The sequence below is a fragment of the Sminthopsis crassicaudata genome, chromosome 3, assembly GCF_048593235.1.
Source record: "Sminthopsis crassicaudata isolate SCR6 chromosome 3, ASM4859323v1, whole genome shotgun sequence".
NCBI lineage: Eukaryota > Metazoa > Chordata > Mammalia > Dasyuromorphia > Dasyuridae > Sminthopsis > Sminthopsis crassicaudata.
The window spans coordinates 242,984,384-243,010,958 of NC_133619.1; the positions used below are offsets into that span (position 1 = coordinate 242,984,384).

General features: G+C 34.3%; 1 protein-coding gene across 2 annotated transcripts; it reads right to left on the reverse strand.

The window, feature by feature from the left end:
- Positions 1-67: 67 nt before the first annotated feature.
- On the reverse strand, positions 68-18,808 carry NIPA2 (NIPA magnesium transporter 2). Of its 2 annotated transcripts, none has more exons than XM_074300300.1 (6): positions 18,588-18,808; positions 5,274-5,504; positions 4,298-4,354; positions 2,518-2,608; positions 1,861-2,021; positions 68-1,066 (listed from the first exon to the last, which is right to left on the reverse strand). In XM_074300300.1, the coding sequence occupies exons 2-6, from the start codon at positions 5,410-5,412 to the stop codon at positions 432-434; spliced, it is 1,083 nt and encodes a 360-aa protein (XP_074156401.1). In that variant the 5' UTR covers positions 5,413-5,504; positions 18,588-18,808; the 3' UTR covers positions 68-431. The 2 variants fall into 2 exon arrangements, with proteins under 2 accessions (XP_074156401.1, XP_074156402.1); XM_074300301.1 differs by having other exon boundaries at positions 18,364-18,777.
- Between the last annotated feature and the right edge of the window lie 7,767 nt (positions 18,809-26,575).

The window sequence follows — 26,575 nt, forward strand, 5'->3', positions numbered from 1 at the left end:
ATATTGGAAGATGATTAAGGAAATGTTAATGCATTGTCATTTGGTAAATGACAAGTGTTCATTTCAGTTTTAATCAACAATGAAGAAATAAAACATTTTATTTTTATAATTAAAATTCTCAGTGCAGTAAGGGGTTTTTTTTGGATGAAAGATTTGAAGTTTGAAATCATACAATTATACACTGTTAATAGAAACCCAAACCAATATTTAGGTCATCTTAGTGAATTGTCTTATACTTCATATATTAAGAAAAGCAAAGTCATTATTGTTCTTGTCCAAAGTAGTGAAATCATTAAAAAAAAAAAAAAAAAGATTGTCTTTAGACAGCATTTAAAATGACAATTTCTATTTTCAGACAAGCTCATTTTACAGCAAAACAAAACAAAAAAACACACAATTACAGATTAAGTCTTTAAAAATTATATCTATTTTCAAAAAGTCATCAGATTTCCATTTCTTCTAGAGATGTTTTCACCAGTTTGTTGCTCATTTCCGCAGGCTAAGCTTCCTTCATTATTATTACAGACTTCATACAAGCTGGACAGATTACCATTCACTACTTTTTCATCTTTTCTAAAAGACACAGGCAGACTTGCTAAACTAAAACTGACATCTTTAAAGGCATGCAATAAAAAGATTCCCACAATGATTGTAAGGAAGCCACTCAAAGTGCCAATGATGTCATCGACAGGCATGTTTTGCCACTCTTTAAAAAGAATAGCTGAGCAAGTTAAAACAGATGTAGTGAAGAATACATAATATATTGGAGTCACTATGGATGTATTAAATATATCCAGGGCCCTGTTTAGATAATTGATCTGTGTACTTACACAGAGTATAAGGCTTAGCAGCAAAATCCAGGACAGTGGGTGCCTCAGCACAGGCTTCCCTGCAAAAAGTTCTTTAATAGCAATTCCCAGGCCTTTAACACAAGAGACAGAAAATGCTCCAATTACGGAGCAGATTGTTATGTAAACAAGTATGTTCGTTTGTCCGTGGCGAGGTCCCACCACAAAAATTAATATCAAGGACACAATGACAACCAATGTTGCAAAGACGACAAAACCTGGAGGAGAGAAGAAGGGTAATATTTAGTTTAAAATGTTAAATGCAAAGAGAAAGCTCTGGCATTTTGTAACACAGCCCAGGGGAAAAGGAGCATAATAATTTCAGGCCACAGAAAAATAATCCAAATTATTTTACTAAGGAGAGAATAAGTGAAGATCTCCAAGGTACGCTGACTGGCCCCAGGTCACAAAGTTATCATATAGCAGAGCTGATTCAGAATCCAGGTCTCCAGTTCCCTGGCCAGTCATCCCACTACATGATGCCACTCAACTTTCAAGTGAGGAATAAATTTACTACAACAGGTAAAATTTATTACATTTTTGTTAAAAGCAAAACACAAAATGTGTATCTCCATTTATGTTGCTAAATATCCAGTTAGTAATTTGTGTAAAAGGATTAATCTGTTTGCCTACACTTTAAAATAAGACATTGTTATAAAATGCAGGTTCTTTCTATATTCCACTCTTCTAACATGATCAATTTCTAGACCTAGCAGAGCCCTATCTATTGATACATTCTCCAAAGTATCAGTACACATACAAATGCAAAAATAAAAAGGAAAAAAAACAGTAGCAATTAATACACAAAGATTATTACCTGCTTTGTAAAAATATAAATTAATTTTGTGCTCAAAGGACACTACAACTGAATAATCTAGGACGACAGGGGGTAAATTTCTACAGTATGTAGCAACATAGGGGGAAAAAAAATCACATGGAAGTGGCTTACAAGTTAAAGCCCAAATTTGAAAAATAATACAAAAAAAAGAGACTTATGTGATCTTTTTCTTACCTGGATCACCCAGCTTATGTGACATCTCATTTAAGGTCTCTATCTCTTCCTCTTTTGGAGCATGAATTACCATAACAGTAGACCCTAAAATACTTAATAAACATCCAATTTTTCCATGAAGATTAAGTCTTTCATTTAGAAAGTATGATGAAAGGATGGCACTATAAAGAAAAAAAAATTATCCCAAACATTAAAAATGTTTAGTTTATCTTTCCCATTTCTAGTTTTACAGCATATGTGAAACAAATACTCATCCAAACAGTGGGGAGATAAAATCTGAGAACTAATAACAAATAATGAATGCATATAGCATAGTTCTAGATCTCATTCCAAATAAAATGCTACTTGTTAAGAATGATAAATCCAAATAATTATTTAAATTTGGGAAGAATAAAAATGTTCAGTGCACTGAATTAAGAAAATAATCTGGTATAAGTCTTACAATTTTACAATTACAGAATCTTCAGAGGATCTCTCTGTGTAAAACTAAAAATCACTAAATATTGATTCCTACTGGGCCGCAACAATGATTGCTTTATACAAAGACTTTTAACTTAACATTAAAAACTGAAGTCCAACTGTTAATAGAAGATTCATAAGCAAAAACAGATAATACTAAACATTTTTATTCTTGCCATGCAAAAAAGTCTTCCTTACCTTACAAGAACACTAAGAGCTCCTAATGGAGTCACTAATGTGGCTGGTGCAAAGGCATAAGCAGCAAAGTTGGCCACCTCACCAGCTCCCACTGTGGGTTGAATTAAAAAAGAGTAGGGTCAGTTTCACTGTTATTAATCAAAATTATGTTGTTGTTGTTGTTTTTAAATCCTGTATTTATATACGTTAATACAAATTACCAGTTAAGATTTATGCAATATTATGTATGGATTATTTCATCTGCTTAAGCATTCTAAACATTTTCCTGATTTAATTGTTAGGGGTTCCTTTTTCCATGTTAAAGGAAACTTTCTGGGACAACATGGCAAACCAACAACAACAACAACAACAACAACAAAAAAAAAAAAAAAAAAAATATATATATATATATATATATATATATATATATATAATATATATATAAATAAACTAAAGGGCTTAATTGAAATAATATAGAGAGCACATAAAGTTAATGCCTAAATTTAAGAGGCAAAAAACTAATAGTAAGACACTTATAGAATTCCTATACTGAACAAATATATAAACAGTGCAAATCAGTACACAATAAACTTTTTCTGAAATACAGAAAATGAAAGAAAACAGTTGTATTTTTTTAAAAAAATATTTCCCAAGAAGTTTCAAGCCAGTAAGTCTGACTATTACACAGTGTAATATACTCAACTGTTGTTTTTTTTTTTTTTTAAATCAAGAAGCTTAAATAAAGCTACTAGTTTTTATATTTTAATGTCTTATATTTTCATCTAGAATACTGAATGTTTTTAATGGTACAATCTAAAAGAAAGAAAAAGAGGCTGTTTTGAAGTTCCTCCCACCCTTCCTGGAATGACTCAGGCAAAGAAAAAAGGCATTAATGAAATGTATTTCAAGGTTTCTTTTGGTTCCAACTTGGAACAAGAAAAATTGCAAAATGCTAACAATTTAAGTCCCAAATGTCATCACCATTCTTTGAATGCCTTTTAAAAATAAGTTAAAGAATTACTGAGAAAAAAATTATTTTTGTTTCTTCTTTAAAATGTCCTAATGAAATTCAGGGTTTTTTTGGGTTTTTTGTTTTTAATTTTCAGAATATGCTCAACACTAGATGATTCAGAAAAATATATCATCACTTGAAATATATGGCAACTACCAATGTTACTGATAAAAAAATTTTTTTTTTATTCATTTTTCCAAATTATCCCCTCCCTCCCTCCACTCCCTCCCCTCGATGGCAGGTAATCCCATATATTTTACATGTGTTACAATATAACCTAGATACATATGTGTGTAAATACCATTTTCTTGTTGCACATTAATTATTAGCTTCCGAAGGTATAAGTAACCTGGGTACATAGACAGTAGTGCTAACAATTTACATTCACTTCCCAGTGTTCCTTCTCTGGGCATAGTTATTTCTGTCCATCATTGATCAACTGGAAGTGAGTTGGATCTTCTTTATGTTGAAGATTTCCACTTCCAACTGATAAAATTTTTACAAGAAATGACAGTGCTATTAAGTTTTCAAAAGGACCATGAATAGCTGTCATTATACTGAGGGAGGAGAAGAATGTTACCAACAATAATCTGCTAAACCCAGATAAGTAGAAGAAAATATTTTAATATATCTAACAATCTATTAGTTATCTTAAAATAACTTTAAATTTTAAAATAAAATAGAATACATTAAAATCCTTTACATAAACTACTTTTAAAACTCAGGGACTGCATAAAAAAGTTTGAATCTAAAATGATAATATTTTCTGTCATTTTATTTAATACATACTTGACAGAAGTCCAGCCCACCATAACCATTCTTTAAGATATGCATGGCCACCTTGACCTGAAAATGAAGAAAAAATATTTTTTAGACTTTTGGAAGATCATCAAATTCTAAACATTCTGACCACAATCAGTAAGGACATGTAGAAATATAAAGGGAATATGGAGGAAAATATTTAGTATTTAAAAAAACCACATCTTCAAAATATTCTTTGATAAACATGCAAAAAAATTTTCTAATTTATAATGCAAACATATGTATAAATATGAAATATTCAAAAAAAATTAATGAGGGTGTATAACATTTTTGCCTCTAAAATAAAGTTTCCCCAAAAAGAAAAATATAAACATATACTGAAAAGTCTATATTAAATGTATTCATTATGAAAGCTTTTTAAAAAGATGTCAATTCAAATAAAATTGTTTATTCACTTTTATTTTCATAATTCTCATCTTTGATAATTTTGTTCTTTTCCCTTATTTTTCCACAACTTCTTACTTTTGCTATCACTTAAAGAACATGATTATAGGTCAATTTTTGTCCAACTCAAATCTATCTATAGAAAAATTGGACAGAATAACAGAATTTGAAAATTGGACGGGCAGCAGTGGCCATCACTGAACCAAAAAGATTCTCTGTAGTAACATACCAATCTCTATTTGAAGGGTTCCAAGGAAACAGTTCTTAAGGAAGCTTAAGGAAGGGAAAGTGAAGAAGCCAAGCAAGTAACCACAGGAAGGAATAACATTTTTGTGCTTAAGGAAAATGTCCTTTTTTTGGGGGGAAGGGGGAAGCAGCAGCATTTATTTCACTGATCACTTTCATTCTGTCAGCAATATAGACTATTCAAAACTAGGGGGGAGGGATGGAAGGAGAGGGGTACTGAGAACAAAACTAAACACAAATAGCCTAAAAACCTACAAGATAATTTTATCAAGAATAAATCTTTTATAGAGAGCATAAAAGAGACATAACTTACCTGCTCTCATGGAGCCTTTTCTGGCTAGCCTTAAAAGGCCCTTCTTTTTTAAAATGAAGCTTCCTCCAATGAATATACTGGAGCTCATAGCCAATCCCAAACCAATATAAAAGTCATATTTTCCACGATCCTGGCTCATCTCGTTAAGTACTAAAGTGTTCAGGTGAGTCACATTGATCACAGAACAAAGAAACTGCTGGTATTAGAGGCCAGGTGTCACACTCTTCAATTCTAAACACACACACAAACATAAAAAAAAAAAATTAAACAATTCATTACAAATACAGCCAAACCACAAATATAATACTTAAAATGTATGAACAATAGAAATTCTACTCCCTTTTTTCCTAAAGAAAAGTTTTCCAGGGAAACTAGTTGGTGTAGTGGATAGAGCACCAGCCCTGAAGTCGAGAGGATCTGAGTTCAAATTTGACCTTAGACATTTAACACTTCTTGCCACAGTAACTCTGGACAAATCACTTAACTCCAATTGCCTCAGCAGAAAAAAAAAAAAAAAAAAAAGGAAAGAAAAAGTTTCTTTTCTTATTTTTTTTTTCTGGAGACTATAACTTCTTATCTCACTATGGATGGAACCAAAATGGCCACAGAACAGGCTTATCCCAGTAATAATCAGCACAAGAACAATTGACTATGCTCAGTTTTTCTAGCCCAAGTCAGTTTGCCTTTTATTAGGCAACCTAATAGGTCCCTTTCCCCAGGGACTCACCTGTATCATTACCAGATTTAGTGCAAATAACTATCAGTTTTATTCCCCTGCAACTCAGAATCCCTGAGTTTAAGGCTCCCCAGACTCAGGGATAAAAGGCAAAAGCCACCATCCCCATTTTTTCTTCATTTTTATAATATTAAATGTCTGCCTTTAATGAAAAAAAAAAATGAAAATAAGCTTAATAGGATTGGAAATTTAGTCTACAAAAAAGGAATTTAATGAATATAGCAACAGTTGGATAAAGTTTTTTCTTTTTTTAATTTGCATCTCTTTATTTTTTAAATGAAGCCTTTTATTTTCAAAACATATACACAAGCCTTTTTGTAATGGCTAGAAACTGGAAAATTAATGGATGCCTATCAATGGGAGAATGGTTAGTTAAACTGTGGAATATGAATATTATGGATTATTGTTCTGTAAGAAATGACCAGCAGGATGAATACAGAGAGGTTTGGAGAGACTTCCATGAACTGATGCTAAGTGAAATGAGCAAAAGCAGGAGATCATTATACACTTCAACAACAATACTGTATGACATTGTATTCTAATGAAAGTGGATATCTTTGACAAAGATTCAGTTCCAATTGATCGATGATGGACAGAATCAGCTACACCCAGAGAAGGAACACTGGGAAATGAATGTGGATTATTTGCATAGAAAAAAATTATTCCATAACACTCATATACCATAACTTATTCAGCCATTCTCCAACTGATGGGCATTCACTCAGTTTCCAGTTTCTTACCACCACAAAAAGGGCTGCCACAAACATTTTTGCACGTGGGTCCCTTTCCTTCAAGATCTCTTTGGGATAGAAACACTGCTAGGTCAAAAGGTATGCACAGTTTGATAGTCCTTTGGGGATAGTTCCATATCACTCTCCAGAATAGCTGGATCTGTTCACAACTCCCACCAACAATTTATCAGTGTCCCAGTTTTCCCACATCCTCTCCAACATTCCTATCTTTCCCTGTCATTTTAGCCAATCTGAGGTGTGTAGTAGTATCTATCTTAGAGTTGTCTTAATTTGCATTTCTCTGATCAATAGTGATTTAAAGCACCTTCTCATATGATTAGAAATAGTTTTAATTTCTTCATCTGAAAATTCTTCATTGGATAATGCTATCATGGCAAGAGAAAACTAAAGAAATAAATAACATGATGAATAAATGTTAACTCAAGTCCTGTAAACTGAATTATTTTACATGTCTACAGTAATGAGGCCAGGCTGTTATATAGTACTTATTTCCCTTTAGACACTCAAAGATACCAGGGACCCCAGGTTTTCAAGCAGGGAGGACCTGAATGATCTCTGTTGCACAGTACTTCACAGTAAGGATTCTTTATCAGATACAGTTGAATACAGTAAATATTTGAATACAATGTGAGACAGATTCTAGATGCTCTTCAATGGAGAATGAATGTAAATTAACACCATGCTAGGCTCACTTTTTTTCTTTCTGTTTTTTTTCCCTCATGGTTTTTCCTTTTGTTCTGATTTTTCTTTCCCACCATGACTCACACAGAATTATGTAAAAAAAAAAAAAGATTGTATATGTAACAAAAAAAAAAAAAAAAAAAAAAAAAAGTTTTACTTTCAACTGGGGAGAATAAGGGAAAAAAAAAAAAAAAAAAAAAAAGAAATGCTCTTGAAACTTGGGGAAGGGATGATGACTCAAAATGATGACTGCTGGAACTCAAGGATTCATTGAAAGCCAGATAATGAATATTCTTATACTAACCAATTACCCATGAAATAGGACATGGCAGAGTACTCTCAGAGAATTATAATCAAAGTAGAAAGACAACAAAGGAGAAAGTGTAACAAAGAGGCAAGTGAGACCCAGAGGAGAAAAGTGACTTGTCCTGCGTCACAGAAATCTGACAGAATCTCTGTATTTGAGACAGAGATACCATGAAGCTGGGAGATCTTTCAGAAATGAAGCTAAATTGCAGTTCCTCATGTTCCCACATGGGAACCCAGGCGGAGAACCATGTAGTATCCATTTGGAAAAGTCTAGAAATATTCCACAATTAATGTGGAATTATTAAATCTATAGACATAGTTTAGTATAAAGTATTTTATATATATTATTCTGCTACTGGCTTAAAAGTTCACAAAGGAAAGTGTTAAGATAGCTTGGTACAATGGAAAGAGCACTGGTTTGTGAAAGAGCCTATTCAAATCCCAGCTCTGCCAACAAATGACCAGGGTCTAAATTTCTCACTTGTACAATAAGAAGACTGACCTAAATGACTTCTTAAGTGCCTTTTCAGCTTAATGAGTACCAAAAAGGAGGAGGTATAGAAGGCAAGGAGGGACTTCAAAATGTCTATACAGGAAACTTATACTTGTGCTTAAAAAAACAAAAACAAGGGAATGGGAAAGGAGGAAGTTTTTCGAAAAATCACTATGCCTTTCTCTGATCTTTACTGATTTATTAGTTGACTTCCACTATTTCTTTCAGACTGAGATAATCTACAAACCCATTCACCTTTGATATTGTTTTTTGTTCACAGAACTATTACAATTTTTAAAAATGGTAGGAATAAATAGCAATTTACACTTTACATAATTTATGTATATTGAATAGTTACATAATACTCAAGTTTCTTATTTTTTCCCGCTTTATATTATTTCACATAAGCTTTTCCATATTTCTTAGTAGTTTCCTATCTGTCAATCTTTATAACAAAAGTAGCATTATACTTCTATCAATATACCACATGCTTCTTAGTCATTCCCTAGCTACTAGGCATTTGGGTTGTTGCCAACTTTTAAATAGAGTAAATCCTTAAAGTTCTTTAAATAGAGAAGCTTTTTTTTTTCTTCTTTAATTATTTCAATAGGTCATACTTGACATAGTAGAGATAAATGACCAACTCCTGGGTGCATTGTCAAACTGAAACATTGAAAAATGGCACTAAAATGTACTGCCACCAATAAGATATAAATGTACCTGCTTTTTCCAGAGTTGCAAAGTTGTCTTAACTTTTATTTATAGTTAATAATTTAAAGAGTGTGAAGTACTTCTCAGTTATAATTTTATTTAATTATTAGTGAAATTGGACCTTTTCCCAAATGTTTTACTATTTGTAAATTTTTGGTTATATTCTATTTGTCTAGCCAATATTACTCATATAAACTTGATATTTGTCCCTTGTAAATCTTGAAGTGTTTTATAATGAGTATTAACATTTTCCCCATGGTTTCTTTTTTATTTTAGTTTTATTGCTATCCACTGTGCAACTTAAAAATTTTATCATCAAAATAACAAGTTATGTTCCAGATCATTTCTTCTATTCCAGAGATAGAATAACATAAACCAACCACCAATTTTTCTGTCAACATTACAAGCAAAACCTCATAAGAGCAGGAATTCTGCTAACATTTTATATCCTTCATTTCCCCTTTCACTCAACAGAATTACTGGCCCCCATATTCTTTTCACCTAATGTCATTTTCCTAGGAATTAGTAACAGTAGGTAGGCTTTATCTGTACTTTCATAGTCAGGATGTCTCTTGTATATCTGTGATAAATATGCTATTGCACTTTACCTTATATTTTTTGATTTTTAAAACTACTTAAAACCTTTCATTCTAGGCAACTCCTTAATACTAAAGTTACCAGTAGGTAAACTATATTGGTAAAGGGACTTTCCTCACAGTTCCCTATATCAGAGGGATGTGTCAAACATACAAAACATAGGCCCTGCAACAGCCTGAACCAGATTAAAATGCACTTGAGAAATATTTAACAAAATAAATAAAACACAATAAAAAAATTACATTCTAAAATTAATATGTAGCTGGCTGGTTTCCATATGTGAAGATTAGTGATCCCCATTTCTGAGTCTCACATCACTGTCCTAAACCAATGAAACCATAGGTCAAACCTTTCTTCACAGCTAATTCCAAAAGAAATTGAAACTATCCTATATGCTATTTACTGTTACATATGGTGCAACAGATTTTACAGGATCCACATTTATTTTCCTCTGCTAAAATACAATTTTCCTGAAATCATTTATTATGACAGTTCACCCCAATGTTTAAAATCTCACCAAGTTAAATAATCATAAACTAACCTTTTATATGTATTTGGATTTAATCCTTGAATCTCTATGTCCCATTGATCTACCTTCTTATTTTCTTCCTAGCAACTTCTATTTATCAGGTGCTAAAGCCAAAATAGGTTATTTGAAGTGTTTGAATTATACTACAATATTCCATTCTACCATAATGCTTCTCATATATCACATGCTTAGAGAAAAAAAGACACTCTCTGTCTCTCTCTCTTTCTCTCTCTCTCTCTCTGTCTCTCTCTCTCTGTTTCTCTCTGTGTCTCTCTCTCTTTCTGTCTCTTTTTCTGCTGAAATGCTATCCATACCCCAAGAATAGTTTAATTGATAATTTTCCAAAATTTCAAACTTTCCCTGATTTCTCCAATAATCAACAGTAATCACTTACATTTCAAGTCTGCTGCAGCCCAATAAACAGTGCTTTGTCAAAACTGTGAAACCTCAGTTTTTTCTTCTGAATCCTGTCTTTTATTTGTGTACCTTTTCTCACTCCAACTCATTTCTCAACTTCAGGCCAACAGTACCTTAGTACTTTACTTTCTTTTCCTCAGGGGCAGACTATATAAATAATTGAACTTGCAGGAAGACTGATCACCCTTTGATTAAATATATAACACACTGTTCCCTCTGCCTCAAGACTTCCAGCTACATACTTTCTCTTTTCTAGAACATTAAACGTAACTTACTAATACTTAATAAGTTCTATATCATAACCAAGCTTTATAGAAAACAAAGAAAAACAAACTTTCTTTTAAACACTGTAATTCTTGCCAACAGAATGTTTTAGAATTTATCTTCTTGTTGCTATACTTATCCTGAACTAGTAGCCCTGTGTAATAACTAATTTTGCACAACTCACCTTAAAAAAAAAATCTTTTAGTTTATATGTAATGCATATCTGAAATGTTTAAATATCTTTATTTACAAAAACAAAATCTTTAAAGACTTCCCTCTGGACACAAAAACTATAGCTATTTTCAAGAGAACATAAACAAAAATACATTTTGAAACTAAACAATAAACTAATAGAAGACCTTCTGATGTAATGTCAAGCTTCTAAAAACAATAATTTTCAATCACTAAAATCAAGAATTATTTATTTCCACTAAATTACAAAGAGCCAGGGAGAAACAGAATTACATATTTACATTTTCCTCAGGTATTATCCTACATTTTTCCTTTAGACATTTTCACATATGGAGAAATGGGGAAACAATAGTAAATCTACCTGGACTAGAAAATAAATAATTAATGGGAATTAAGACTGTTCTTTGACTAAGTGAAAAAGGCATGAAAAAAGTTAGGTTTGTGGTTTCTGGTTAACATTATGTCATCTAGAATCACTCAATTATAAACTAGCCATAATTTATAAATTAGATTAACATATATGATATATTCAAAATATTCAGGCATGAAACTACAATGTTAACTTTGAAAGAATAAAAATAAATTTTGTTTATCCTTTTTATTAGTTAATTACTAGCTGCTTAGCAAATGTACACAGATCACATTTTATACAATGCTTTACACTATGTGAACTGCTTTACTGATCTTATTTCATTTGATCCTCTTATAAGCCCTGCCAGGTAAACAATTAAAGTATCATTTACGTCCCTTTCATATGAAAGGAAATGAAGACTTCGTGAAGTTAAGATGACTTGTTACAGTAACATGGCTAAGAGGTGTATAGGCTACACCTATATGAAGTTGAACCCAGGTTTTTTGATTCCAATCCCAATGTTCTTTTCACTATGGCAAACTAAGTCCTTAGAGGCTATATATTAAACAGTAACATAATGGAAATGTAATCTACTAAATTCTTTCAAAGACCTTCAGTTTTTAAACCTGGGAGCCTATAAACTTTGATAATTTTATATAAAAATTTATAATTGGTTTCCTTTGCAATATTATATGAATTTTATTTCAAACATTTAAAATACATTGTGAGAACTGCATAAAGATCACTAAGCTACCAAAAGGGACTAGTGGCACAAAAATGGTAAAAATTCCTACTTTAGCAATTCCAATAGATTTGTGGTATCTGTATCCATAGAGAGAAAACTATGGAGACTGAAGGTGGATCAATGCATAGGATTTTCACTTTGTTGTTATTTTCCTTTTGTTTTTTCTCTTTTGATCTGATTTTCTTATGTAGCATGATGAATATGAAAATATTTACAAGTTTCCACATGTCTAACCTATATCAGACTGCTTGCTGTCTTGGGGAAGGGGGAGAGAGGGAGAAAAACTGGGAACATAAGGTTTTACAAAAGTGAATACTGAAAATTATCTTTGCATGTATTTGGGGAAAAAAACTATTTAAAAAAATCCCTACTTTAGAAAATATGATCTTTATTATGTTTTAAGTTCACACAATGACACAATGATTATGATTAGGATTCTGAAATAAGTCTCTACTAAGAAAAGAATGTGCTAATATAGTAACACTGAACTTTTAGGATGGTTAATGTTCTTCAAATCAAGAACTTCTTGGTTTTTCTATAGCATTTGACATTCCCCTCCTAAAAAAACTCTTATGAGTACTGGTGACAATCCTCTTTCCTGGTTCTCTTGCCTGTCTAATCAGTCTTTTCTAGCTCTTCATCTGTATCACATCTAAAGTACACTTCAAGGGTGGCAAGGGCATGTTATGTTCTATATTGTCTTAAGACACCCCTCCCCAGAGGAGCCTCAGCTGCCCAGTCCTACACTATAATGGGATAGAAAGACTGACTTCAAACTTCCTAGAAAGATGGAGTACCACCAGGCCTTACTATATGACTTACCACAATCCTAAAGCCTTCTAGATCTTACCAACGGTCTTCTTTTATCTTCCAGACCATTTGGTACTGTTATTTCAACTTACTGATACAATCTTGGTTTTTCTGGGCCTTTCCATTTTATTTGCAACTGATAAGATAGCACACAGCATTTTCTTTCTTTTTTTTTTTTTTTAATCTCTAACATTTTGCATAGTACTTGGCAGATACAGAGCATTTAAATGCTTTCTTCCTTTCATTCATGATTTCACGAATAACAATAGCTATATGAATAAAAATAATAAAAATTACCTATAGCACTTTATAATAATTATCTCATTTGAGCTTCCCAACAATCCTCTGAAGTGGGTATATAATCTCTATTCTATAGATGAGCAAAATAAGGCAAACAGGTTAAGTGACTTGCCCAAAATATCGCTGTCTCAGGACGAATTTAAACAGGTTTTCCTGACTCCTGGTCAGTTCACTATCCACTGAGATACCTAGCTGCCTCTAGATAAATCATTTCAATAGAGATAACTTCCAGATCTAGATAGTTAATTCCACTTTCTTTCCAGATCTCCAGAATTGCATCACCAATTGTCTGCAGAACACTTCAAATTAAGTATTTCATAGTCATGTTAAAGCAAAACATACCCAAAGCAGAAATCATTGTCTTTCTCCCTAAATCATCTTCAAATTGCAATATTTCCATTGACAGTATTGCCATCCTCCTTATCTCTCTAAAAGTGGCCTTAACCTAACTATTCCTTACGTTCCTTGACCCATCTCTAATCAGTTGCCTAATTTTGTCATTTCTATCTCTAAGACATCTCTCATATCCATTCATCCCCATTCTGACATCATCTTAGTTTAGATCTTTGTTACCTTTAACTTAAACTGCCATACTGACCTCCTAACTGTTCTTCCAGCTTCAAGTCTTCCCCACAAAGTAAAAATTAGGTTCTTTAAGTATCCAGGTTTCCTCTACTCGATAAACTATAAAGGTTCTCAAATGCCCTTGGGAAAGAGTTCTTAAATCTTTTTCATGTCATGGATACCTTTAATATTATGATGAATACCACTGATTAAGAATTTCTGCACTAGGATAAAATAGAAAAATTTCACAACTACTTTATCTTGCACTCTAGGGTCTAGCTAGACTTGTGCTCTTGTCCCTCATCCAGCACTCCACTTCTATGCCTTTCATTCCCCATTCTTAAATTCAATCCAACTTCTAAATATGATTCATAAAGGTCCTTCCTTTAAGACTTAGTTCATCCTTTGATCCAGCAGAAACTGTCTGTATTCCAAAAAGATCATAAAAGATGAAAAAGGACCCACAAGTGCAAAAATGTTTATAGTAGCTCTTTTTGTAGTGGCAAGGAACCGGATATAGAGACTGGCTGAATAAATTATGATATACAAATGTTATGGAATATTACTGTTCTAAAAGAAATAATCATCAGGATGATTTTAGAGAGGCTTAGACAGACTTACATGAAGTGATGCTAAGTGAAGTGAGTAAATCAAGAGAATAATGTACACAACAATTAACAAGAATATGTGATGATCAACTCTGATGGACTTGGCTCTTTTCAACATTGAGATGTTTCAGGCCAATTCCAGTAGACTTATGAGGGACAGAGCCATCTGCATGTAGAAAGAAGACTATGCAGATAACAACATAGTATTTTCACCTTTTTGTTGTTTGCTTGCTTGTTCTTTTCTCATTTTTTCCCCTTTTGATCTGGTTGTTCTTGTGCAGCATGATAAAGTGGAAATATGTTTAGAATCACTGCACATGTTTAACCTATATAGGATTATTTGCTATTTAGGGAAGGGAGAAGGTGGGGAGGGAGAGAGAAAAATTTGGAACACAAGGTTTTGCAAAAGTGAATGTTGAAAACTATCTGCATGTATTTTGAAAAATTAAAATGCTATCATTATTAAAAATAAAATAAAACTTAGTTCAAAGATTTTCTACTCCAAGCTCTTCCTAATCCCTCCCACAGCCCACCCCAACTATTAGTGCCATTTCTGCTTACACTATCCAAAGCTTAAATGTGCAATAAGACTTTTTGAATAGCACATATTATATATAGAGTGTCTCCTTGGAAAGAATATAATTTCTTAAGAGCAGAAACTGCCCACCTTTTTTTTATTTGTATTTTCAGCACCTAGCAGAGAACCTATGCTCATAGTTTTTGCACCTGACATATAAGATTGCTTAAAAGCTTTCTAATAATTCTTCAGTAATTATGGATTGAAAAAATTAACTAAAAATAAATTTTAACCATCTTTTGCATGAAAAAGGTGCTATGTATAATTTTTCAAATAGCAACTTAATAAAAACAAGTAATTCAGGTTGAATACCTAGAAAAGTTGATCTAAATTTATTACTTCCACTTTCCATCTCCTCTACTTTGAAAAGTATATCACTGTACTATCTTCAGGTTAGAAATCTGGTGTCACCTTTCATTCTTCCTTCTAAATAAATCCCTTCTCTATAATTTTCTTCCTTTTGGATTTAACTCTTTCCTTTCCAATGTCACTAACTTAATGTAGGCCCTTAACCTAAATTCTATCAGGGATTTTTATTACCTTTAGTCTCTCTCATCTCTAAATAATCTACCAGACCAATAAAACTCCTAAATATCACTTTCATTGTGTCACACCTCTCCTCAAATGTCAGCTACCAAACTGCTTTTCCTTCAATGCTTCTATAACCTGGGGTCATCTTTCCTAGCTAACTTTCACCTGGGTCGTGCAGGTATTCTCACATGCCCCACAAAACCATATTCATTTTCAGCAACTTTGTATTTCTTAGGCAATACCATGGATTGTGCACTTGTTTTGAAATCAGGAAGATCTGAGTTTAAATTCAACCTTAGACACTTACTACTTGTATGACCCTGGGCAAGGCACCTAACAAGTCTGCCTGTTTCCTCAACTGTAAAATAAGAATAATAATAGTATCTATTTTCATAAAATTGTTGTGAGGATAAAATGAGATAATATTTACAAAGGTCTTAGTTTAGTATCTAGCATATAGTAGATACCTAGTAAATCCTTGTTTCCTTACCCTATTCCCTATTAGTAAATCAAAAGCCATTTATTAAGCACCTAACACATATGTACCAACCACCATGCTATGCACTAGGAATAAAAAAAAAATTAAAAAAAAGATAGTCCTGTGGATAAGAAGCTCACAATCTAATAGGAGAGATAACATAAAAACAAGTTAAAAACAGGATAAATTGTATGAAATAGTTATCAGAAGTAAGGCAATAGAATTACTCATCCCCAAACTTTTGGCTCTTCTCTCCCTCCTCCCATTTGTTTATAAAGCTTCTACTCTCTATTACAAGGGATGATTCGTTGCCTAAAGGAGGAGGAAAGATATACCTAGAAATGAGATAATATGAAAATCAAAGATATTAATAATAATTTTAAATTTTATTTCATCCTTCAAGGCTTCTACCTTTTCCAGCAATTCCATCCCCTTACAGATCTCTTAGGGAAACTTTTATTGCACTTAATTCCTCACAAGGTAGTATTTAATTATTTTGATTCACATTAGATAAGTAACTGTCTTGTTAAATAGACTACAAGCCTCTCAACAGGATGCCCACTTTGTACTTCTCTTGTATCCCTCTTAGCACGTGATAGAGTTGATACTTGAATATTTTTTTATTACAGACAGATTAGGCATAAGAAACAAACAGGCTAATTTGGTAAAATTGTGTTATTGGGAAGAAAAGAGGAGAGCAACAACAAAATATCAAGTTTCCAACTGTAATAAAGGCTAGAGACACTAAGTTAATGTATAGTTTAATTACAATTCAACCTGAAAATAGTATTTCAACTCAGATGATATTTGATTCATCTAACAGCTCTGCAAATCACATAACATATATTAATTACTTAATTTTTAATCCCTTAATTTTTAAGAGATTCAGTAGAGATGAGGTCAAACTAATAAGCAACCAAATAATGCGTTACTTTCCCAAGTTACAGGTTAAGATCCTTGTCAACTTTATCTCTCTCCGGGAAAAGAGGGAATGTATGTAATAATTATGTAACACACATGATACACAATATGCATACTAATATACATATGTAAAGGGGAAGTAAGATGAGGTAAAGGTGGAATGACAAGGACGTACCCATCAATGGCTATTATGTGCCAGGCACCACTAGAGTGCCAAGCACCATGCAAAACTCTAGGATATAAAGAACCAAGTGAATACTACTCTCTAGTCTAAATTATAACAGTGATATGCCCAAAACACCAGGAAAAGGAATCTAAACTTAATTTTTAGGAAATATTCAGCAATCTATAAGTAGGAGTGGCATAAAGCCAGTGTCAGAGGCAAATATTGAAGTCAGATGTTCCTGACAAGTTTCTATCCACTATACCAAGCTTCTTCTAAGCTGAATCCTAACTCATTAAAAAAAAATTCAGTTTGTTTTGTCTGCATTGCTCTTTCTCTTTATCTGGAGACTTCTGCTTTAATGTCCCAGACAAATGTCATCTTATCATCAAACTTTCTTCAATTGCACAGTTGCTAGCTTATTCACTTATGCACCATTTTGTTACAAAGAGGCTGTACACGTTCTAGTTGTGTAATCCTGAGTAGGTTAATTTCATGAAATTACAGGTCTGGGACCATTCTCTGCACCACAAAAAGGAAAAACAAAACAAAACATTTTCTGTCTCTTAGCTTCAAGACTATAAGGTACACATGGGCAGGGATTTGTGCCTTTAAGTCCAGTATAGTGCCCTGCACCTGAGAGGTGTTTAACAAATAGATGAGGAGTTGAAATGAATTGCAGAAGCTCTGGTGGAGTTGCTCCCTGCACATTTCTGAATACAATGATACAGAGGAGAGACTGCTGGACTTGGAGACAAGCAGACCTCAAAACCTGAGAAAGTCATTTAGCTTTAGTCCCCCAAGACCAGTCCTCTTCACTTAGCCATGGTTGTCTTCAAGGTTTTCTTGATCTCTTCAACTAAGAAGCCCCACACTCCCAAATTACTTTAAATTTAATTACTTTGGGTGCATACGCAGTTATGAGCTTCATATTTATATACATTTTTATTTGTACTTGTGTCATTAAAATGCAAGCGTTTAGTGAGCACCAATATTTTCATTCTTTATATGCATTCCCATAGCCTAGCAGAGAGGCAGCGCGCAGTAACAGCTTAATTACACTTGTAAATCAACCGATTTCACCGGTAAAATCGGCGTACCTACTCCACAAAGTTGTAGCGGGTAAAGAGCTTTGCAAACACCATAGCTTTGTTCACATTTGTATGTATACAATATAGATGATTAGAGATGTAAATGGCCACGAGATATATTTAGTTTGAATATGCATAAATTAGGAATGTACATAATAGCTAACACAAACAGGTAGGATACGTAGCATACATATATGTCCATTATCAAACTTTATTTACGTATAAGTGTATGATAGATAATCTACATATACGTATGTAAATTAACACACCCTTTTCTTTCCAGTAATGAATCATGGCCTTTCCTCTCTTCTCACCGGGGTTTACAGGAAGCCAAGTGGATACCCCCAAAGGACCGCGCATTCACCCGGGACAAGCTACAGGTCGAGTGCAACCAGCCTCATTTGGACGGAAGAAAAGCAGAAAAAAGAGAAGCCGGCAGAGCGTGAGCCCGCAACCACGACCTCTGACCCCGCCCGGCCCCGGCCAGAATCACCTGAGACTTCTCACATCCCCATACAGGCCGCCGGAGCCGTCGCAGCCGCCCCCTCTTCCTTCACCATGGAGCCGAAGCTGCTGGGGTCCGGGGCAGCGGCCGCGCACACTGTCTCCTCCATCGGGGTGCGCCAATCTCAATTAGAGTTTCGGGGAAGTACAAACCACAGAGGTAGCCACCGCCCCCGGCAAGTGGAAAGCGGGAGGGGAACCAGAGAAAGCTTCCGGGCGGGCGCCGGCCGAGTGACGCAACCCCAGCCGGCGTCCCCTCGGAGTTCGCAGCACGTCGCGCACGCAACACGTAGTACGTCGCGCATGCACGTCCGTGTTCCGTACACTTCCTCTCTTCACACTATTTGTCCTACACTTTTCTTGAGACTTTTTTTTTTTTACTGCCCTTTGCAGCCCTTTGTAGGCCTCTAGCGAGCTACTAGGAAGGAGGAAGCCAAAGCGGATAGAAGAGAGTGGTCAAGACTGGGGAAGGAAATTCTTTAAGGATCTTCCGAGCCTTAGACCACTTCCCGTACCGGGCTCCGGAATCCTAGGGCGGTAGGATTCTATGGTCGTTGGACTCCGAGAAGGCCATGTGACCTCCAGTTCGGTGTAGACTCGTCTGCTATTGTTAAGACCGATTATTGCCGATACCAGATAAACTTTTTTTTTTTTTTTGCAGCTTTCAGCTATGGCATACCAAGCTGGACAAAAAGCTTAATAACGCCAATAGACTAATGTCGCTAATTTGGTGTATTAAAAAAAAGTTGCACTCAACTGCCAGGTCAAAAGAAAGATTTAAAGTTAGAAGCCGATTGTTCCATAGCATAGCTTAGATTTCCTCACAGAGTAGTTCGACAACAGCCTCTTGTCTACAAAAAACAAAAACTCCATTTGAGGTTTTCTTGGAAAAAACATTGGAAATGTTTTCCAGTTACTTCCCCAGATTATTTTACAAGTGAAAAAAAACTGAAGCAAACGGCGATAAGTGACTTGCCTAGGACAGGTATGTGTCCTAAGCTGCATTTAAACTCAGCAAAACTAGCCTCTCGGAGGTTTCTCATACGTGGAACCGGTGACAAAATCCACTTTTGCATTAATTAATACAAATCTGTAAGAAAAAAAAAAGAAAAAAAGTATTCTGTATATTGTTACAATCATGTGGAGCAAGTGGATTTTCCCTGATAATGTGTAGAATAAATGTTTTACTGATAAAATGTTCTTACTATGGTTGAAACGTAAGACACCCTGGTCGGTGGCGCAGGTTTAGTGAAAGAATTCGCAAACTCAGTTTGTCTTCAAGTTTAGGGGCTGAGATTTAGTATGCTAACTGGACTCAATTCCAAAAGAAATTAGCAAAGAACTAGGAATAAGAAATAGATTTAGAGGGAAAAGGTAGATCTTGTGCTTCACGTCATTGATAATTGATATGCCAATTTTATCGCTTAAAGGGAGAATTGAGAAGTAGTCTGGAAAGGTGGAGTTGAGGAGTGGTCTGGTATGCGCCCCATTACTGCCTCAGAAGTTTTTATTATTACTGATCAGCAGATTTATTTATCTGACAGCCTGCATTGTTTGTGAAACTGTAGCACTCCCAAAGCCACGTGGCCTTTGTAGGAGCTATAACATCATTAGAATAATAAGGCATCAGGTTCAAGTCCTAAACTTGAAAAAAATAAGAATCTGTTTCATTGCTCCTCCTTCCTGCTATCAGATTCCAGATGAGAGATTGCTTTTAAATGAAGGAAGAGAAGAAAATAAATATATAGTCCCAATTCTGTGTCATACACTTTTCTAAGGCCTTTTTACACACATCTCATTTTATCTTTATTTTTTATGTAATGCTAGTCCACATGTTGAGGTATGAGAAAACCTTTTTTTTTTTTTTTTTTTTTTTTTGTGGGGGGAGGCAATAGGGGATAAATGAAATCACACAGCTAGAAAGTGTTAACTGTCTAAGGCCAAATTTGAACTCAGGTCCTCCTAACTTCAGGACAGGTGCTCTAACCACTGTGCCACCTAGCTGCCCCAGAAGACAGTCTTTTTAGCAGGCAAATTCCTGATTAGGAATTAGCAAAGATGGATTTACACTGAGAAGAAAATACCTTCATCGGTGGGCAAAATCCTTTTACGACTTCTGCAAAGGTTTACACTTGAGAGATTCCCAGAAGGCATTAGCCTTCTGAGGTTTGAAGCTGAGGAGATCAAGGACTAATTTTTCAAATCAATAGAGGGCAGTGATTATGTTCCAGGCCAAGATATCCAATTAAATAAGACTACCTATCAGGGTATTTCCCTTATGGATGGGAGGGTTTGAGAGTCAGAAGCACCCTTCCCCCAAAGATTAAAAGGTGCACAGTTTACATCGGGGTCCTCCAAAGATTAAAGGGGACACAATTTACATCACATGTACTTCTCGCCATTCTGAGACTTGGGTTTCCTCTGTTTTTTAATATCAAACAATGAAACACAATTTAAAGTTCTTTGAAATGTTCTAAAATTCAAATCAATAATACAAATTCATATAATACATATCCATCAAATTATCAAAGTTGATTTAAAAAAAAAAAGGAAAAATGGTAAATGGTTTGTGGAAAAACAGGTACATTAATTCACTATTGGTCTTAAATGGGGCCAGGTCTATGAGATATAGTGAGTCAGACCTTAACCCTAAAGGTTCAAAAAGTCATGTGATCCCTATTCTCAGAGGGTTGTAGGGCAGAAAAGGTCAAACCCTAGGTCTAAACTGGTCTAATGCTTTGTTTCTGTATAAAATAGGCCTTCAAAAAATGTCTCTTCCCAACATCACTTCTCTCGAAGTTGATGTTGCCCACCAAGACATCTTGGCATTTTTCTAACCAATAAAGCTTGAGTATGAGAAATTCTTTCACTACAAACCCGCCCATAAAGCTTTGGAGAGAAGGACCACAGATCCAACCCTGCCTCAGATCACACCCTCATCAGTAAGTATTTAAGGTCAGATTTGAAATAAGAAAAGTCTTCCTGACTTCAGGCCTGCACCCCATCCATGTGCCACTTAGCTGCCCCTAATAGAATCATATTTTTCTTATAAAAATCAATCATTTCCTAATTATTGTTGAATATATCAGATATGGAGGTTGAATAGAAGGGATTTTTTTTCCCACTTAAAGTAAAACTGTTTAGAGAGAAGACTACCATCTCAAAAGAGATTAAGTAGCCACTTCAGGCAAGGTCAAATGGTGAAGTGAAGCAGGAACTTGTCCAAGTTTTCCCCCAGACCCTTCCAAATACCTTTAAATAATGACTTTAAACAAATTCCAGAGCATCAGAACCTACAAAAAGTTCAACAATTTTCCAGCCAAAGGCAGCTTGGAAAGTCAGCATGAGGGGTCTGTTGCATTAGGGTGGATCTGGAGTGCAATTGTACAGCAGACTCCAGCACTGCCTGGGCCATGGGATCTTTAAATTGATGGCCAGTGATCTCCAGACTTCTCAGCCCACCAAGGCCAAGGACGACTGATCAGGAAAGCTTTGATATACTAGGGTGTGAGGAGAGCCCCAGCCCAGGATGGGGCTTTGGCAGCCACTGAATCATCATCAACGATAGCAGTGTTGTGGTAGCAGCAACAACCATGGCAATGATGGCAGAGGCTTCCAGAGATCTGTTTACAGGTAGGGACCTCACCTCCTCTCCAGCTTGTCAGAGATAACAGGGGCCTCTTTCCTCATACTTGAGGCAGAACCATTCTCAGCTCTGGTTTGCAGGGCTGGCTTACAGGATAGTTTGCTAGAAGGATCTCTGAAAATAGCTACCAAACCCCCTGAAGCTTGGAATATTATATCCTCTACCCTGGAAACAGAACCCTACTTTAACAAAGAATTAAATAATAAGCTGGGGAAATGAATAAACAACAGAAAAGATTCTGACAATTTAAAGTTACTATGGTGATAAGGAAGAACAAAATACACACTCAGAAGAAGATAACAAAAGTCAGAACTCCTATATCCAAAACATCCAAGAAAAATAAGAATCGGGTTTAGGCCATGGAAGAGCTCAAACGTGATTTTGAAAATGAAATAAGATGGATAGAGAAAAAATTGGGAAGAGAAATGAGAGTGATGCAAAAGGAAATACAAAAAGCTAAATATTACAAGAATCCAGAAAGAAGCAATTCAAGCATAGCAGAGCCACAGTCAAGATAACACAAGGTTTAGCAGCTTCTGGAAGTGAGGGCTTGGAATATGACAATCTGGAAAACAGTGGAACTAGGATACAACCAAGAATCACTTATTCAGAAAAAGCAGTATAATCCTTCAGTAGAAAAGGTGGCTATTCAATGAAATAGAGAATTTTCTTTTCTTTTTTTTTTTTTTTTTTTTTTTTTAGTTATTATAGCTTTTTATTTACAAGATATATGCATGGGTAATTTTTCAGCATTGACTCTTGCAAAACCTTCTATTCCAATGCTTTCCCTCTTTTCCTTTACCCCTTCCCCCAGATGGCAAGTAGACTAATATGTGTTTAATATGTTAAAGTATATGTTAAATACAATATATGTATACATATCCACATAGTTGAAATAGAGAATTTTCTAGCATTCATGATGAAGAGACCAGAGCTGAATAGAAAATTTGATTTTCAAATAAAGGACTCAGGAGAAGAATAGAAGATAATCAGGAAAGGGAAATCATAAGGGACTTAATAAGGTTTTTACATTTCTCCATGGGAAGATGATACTTGTAACTAATTTTATTTATTTTTAATATACATTGCTTTATGAATCATGCTGATAGAGAAAAATCAGAACAAAAGGAAAAAACCATGGGAAATAAAAAAAAAAAAACAAACATAGCATGTATTGATTTATGTTCACTCTCCATAGTTCTTTTCTGGGTGCAGATAGCATTTTCTATCCAAAATTTATTGGGATTGCCCTGCAGATACTTGTAACTCACAAGAACTTTCTCATTAGCATGTTAGAAGTTCTATAGACAAAGGGCACAGGTATGAGTTGAATATGAAAGGATAATATCTAAAAAATAAAATCAGAGGATGATAAATGTACTAGAAGAAAGGGAAAGGGAGAGATGAAATGGTGTAAATTATCTGCTCTATTTTAGTTTTTGCTGTATCTGCCCCTTTCAGGGGGCCGGGATGGCGAATAGGAAGTTTGAGAATAAAACACTTATTTCATCACCTTTCTTTTCTGTGTTCCTTTTTATTTTTGCCTAGGCTAAATGGATTTAGGATATCATTTCTACCACATAGTTAATTTTCTAGCTATATAATATACATCATGTTCCAGAAATTTTAATTTGACCTCTTCACTTCATTTCAGTGTTAATTCTTCTAATATCTTTTTTCCTACCTCCAAGTGATAGAATTGTTTTTCATGGGAATGCTTCTAATATTAGATTGGCTCTTGATTTAAGACAAATGTTTTTTACTGTGCTAAGGAAAAATCCCTCTATATCTATTCATCCTAGCATTTTTATAATGAATGAATTTTTAAGGCTTTTTCTGCCTCTGTTGATACATTGTTTTGGTTGTTTTAAAAAGTAGTTTATGTGGTTTATAATAATAAAGTATGTTGATGAGTTTTATTCTTTTAGCTGACCTGACTAAATAAGATATTACTAAAAATAATGTGATTGTGATTTCATGTGTTTGTTTATAATGTAGGAAAGTGTAAAACATTAATGCCTAATGTTATAAGTAATATATTTGATTTATGTAATTTTCTTAGTTTTTTTTTTGTGGGACCGGTTGGGATTTTACTCTATATTAATATTCTAAAACAACATAAAATAGCAAGAAAAACAAGGCATATTTAGGGAGTTTTTAAAGAAGTCTATTAATTTTTTTTACTTCTCTGTGGTTTAATTGCATTATTATAGATAGAGAAATTGAATTGGGGATTATCCTTTATCCCCTTTAAAAATACATGTGTTATGTGGACAATTTATTACTTCTTATCCTTTTGTTAATCATAATCTATATTTTTGTGCCAAACAATTTTATTTTTATGCTACAACTAACCAAATATTTACATACCTTATTTTTTAAAGTTTTCCTATAGAGTAGCTCACAACCACCTGAGCTATTGACTTGTTATGCCCTGAAAAATTTGTACACAAAGAACAAAGGAATGGTTCACACAGTCTCAGTCCCTGGTCAGAGGCTGCTTAAGGTCATGAATGGTGGGATGGGAGGGAAAGGTAGGCTGAAGAATGAGTCCCACTGATTTGGGGATTGGAGGGATAGTCATTCCCTAGAGGTTTTCACAGTCCAAAATAGAAAGGTAGAATAAAGGAAGACCCTGTGTTAGTTATTGGCCTGAGGGAGAAACTTCTTAGATTGGAGCCCATCTGAGGTGATACTAGGAAATGGTATAGAAACATGTCAGAGATCTCTAAACCTTCAACCCACACAGACATATCAGTAGGTTGATAGAGATTGATGGCCCCTGTTTGAAGAGCTACTGGGGTGAGAGGGGGCAATAGATCTATCAGTGGATTATAGCATTCAGCTACAAACCAGGAGCTGTGGCAGTATGTATAGCTTCACTCATCCTTAGTTTTTCATTTAGTCTAAGAATTCTGGTTTTTTAACCCCCTTTCCTCAAACATTCTGTCCCCCTCAATTCTTTCCTTTTTCCTCTTTTCTTTTTGGTAGAATAGGGAGAAGGTTGAACTGGGTTTTTATATTTCTGAGGGGTTTAGAAGCCCTTGGATTGTTTCTACTTTCTTTGAGGAAGACCAGTGACAGAATTTAGAGCTATGAGGAACTTTAGAGAACATCTTGAAACATTTATATGTGGGAATTGTGGGAACTGAGGCTCAGAGAAATTATGTGATTTACTGAAGATCACAAACCCAAATAATAGAAAAACTAAATTGTGTGACTCAAAATCTGGGATTCTTTTCACTATCCCATAACTGATTCTTCTAAATACCTTACCTTTGTGCAATATTTCTAAATTTGTATATTCTTTTTCCCCTGTAAATCCTAGAAAATTTTTATTTTCTGTAATGTTTTAATAAGAGAAAGAAGAGTCATGTTATAGTCACCCAGCTAGGGTAGCAGTGGGAAAGAGGGAAAAGGTAGTTAGAGATTAAGCATTTTTATATCTACAATAGAAGCACACAGTCTGGCACCTGACTTATACTTGAAGTCTTTCCAGTTTGGTAGGATCTGTTATAACTTGAATTTCATTCCATTCACACAGCCTTTGAGAACATAGTCAGCATATAGGATCATCAGCCTAAAGCTGGAAGAAACTTCAGAGATCTAGTTCAATCCCTCATTTTATAGGCAAAGCAAGTAGGGCTCAGAGAGCTTAAGGAGTTTGTTCAAGCTCACATAGGAAGTTATCATTTGAGGAGCATTCAAACCCAAGTTCTTTAACTCTATAACCAGAAATCCTTCCATTATAACACATTGCCTCTATGAACAAAAACAGGTGCCAAGATTTTTAAAAAATTTAGTAGTTCCATGAAAGTTTAGCTCAAAGAACAAATGAATCTCTGCTCCAGTCATTCTTTAGAATCAGTGTTACAGTATGTTTATACATAAAAATGACTTATGAGATAGGATGGAGGCTTCAAAGCTGTGCCATTTACTTTTAGCTTTTAAAAGTATATAATATAAACTATTGTCATAACATGTCAAAACAAGCAGTATTGTTCTTTGGTACCAGAATGGAGTTGTCATTATCATAGTTATGAAATGTATACTTCAGTGGTTCAATCCTCTCCTGTATAATTCAGACAGAAATTGAATACCTGAACGACCTCCTTGAACATATAGAGGAAAAACCAGAATACTAATCTTTATAATGAGAATTTCTGGCAAAAAAAAATTAAGATAATTTAAACCTTGTACCTATAGAAATACTTCAAGTATGCAAAAAACAACAAAAGAAGTGTCAGCTAGAAATAAATTATTTTATTTTAAAACACATTACAGGATAATAAATATGTTATTGGAAAACTTAGTAAATAGCCTTTTATAAT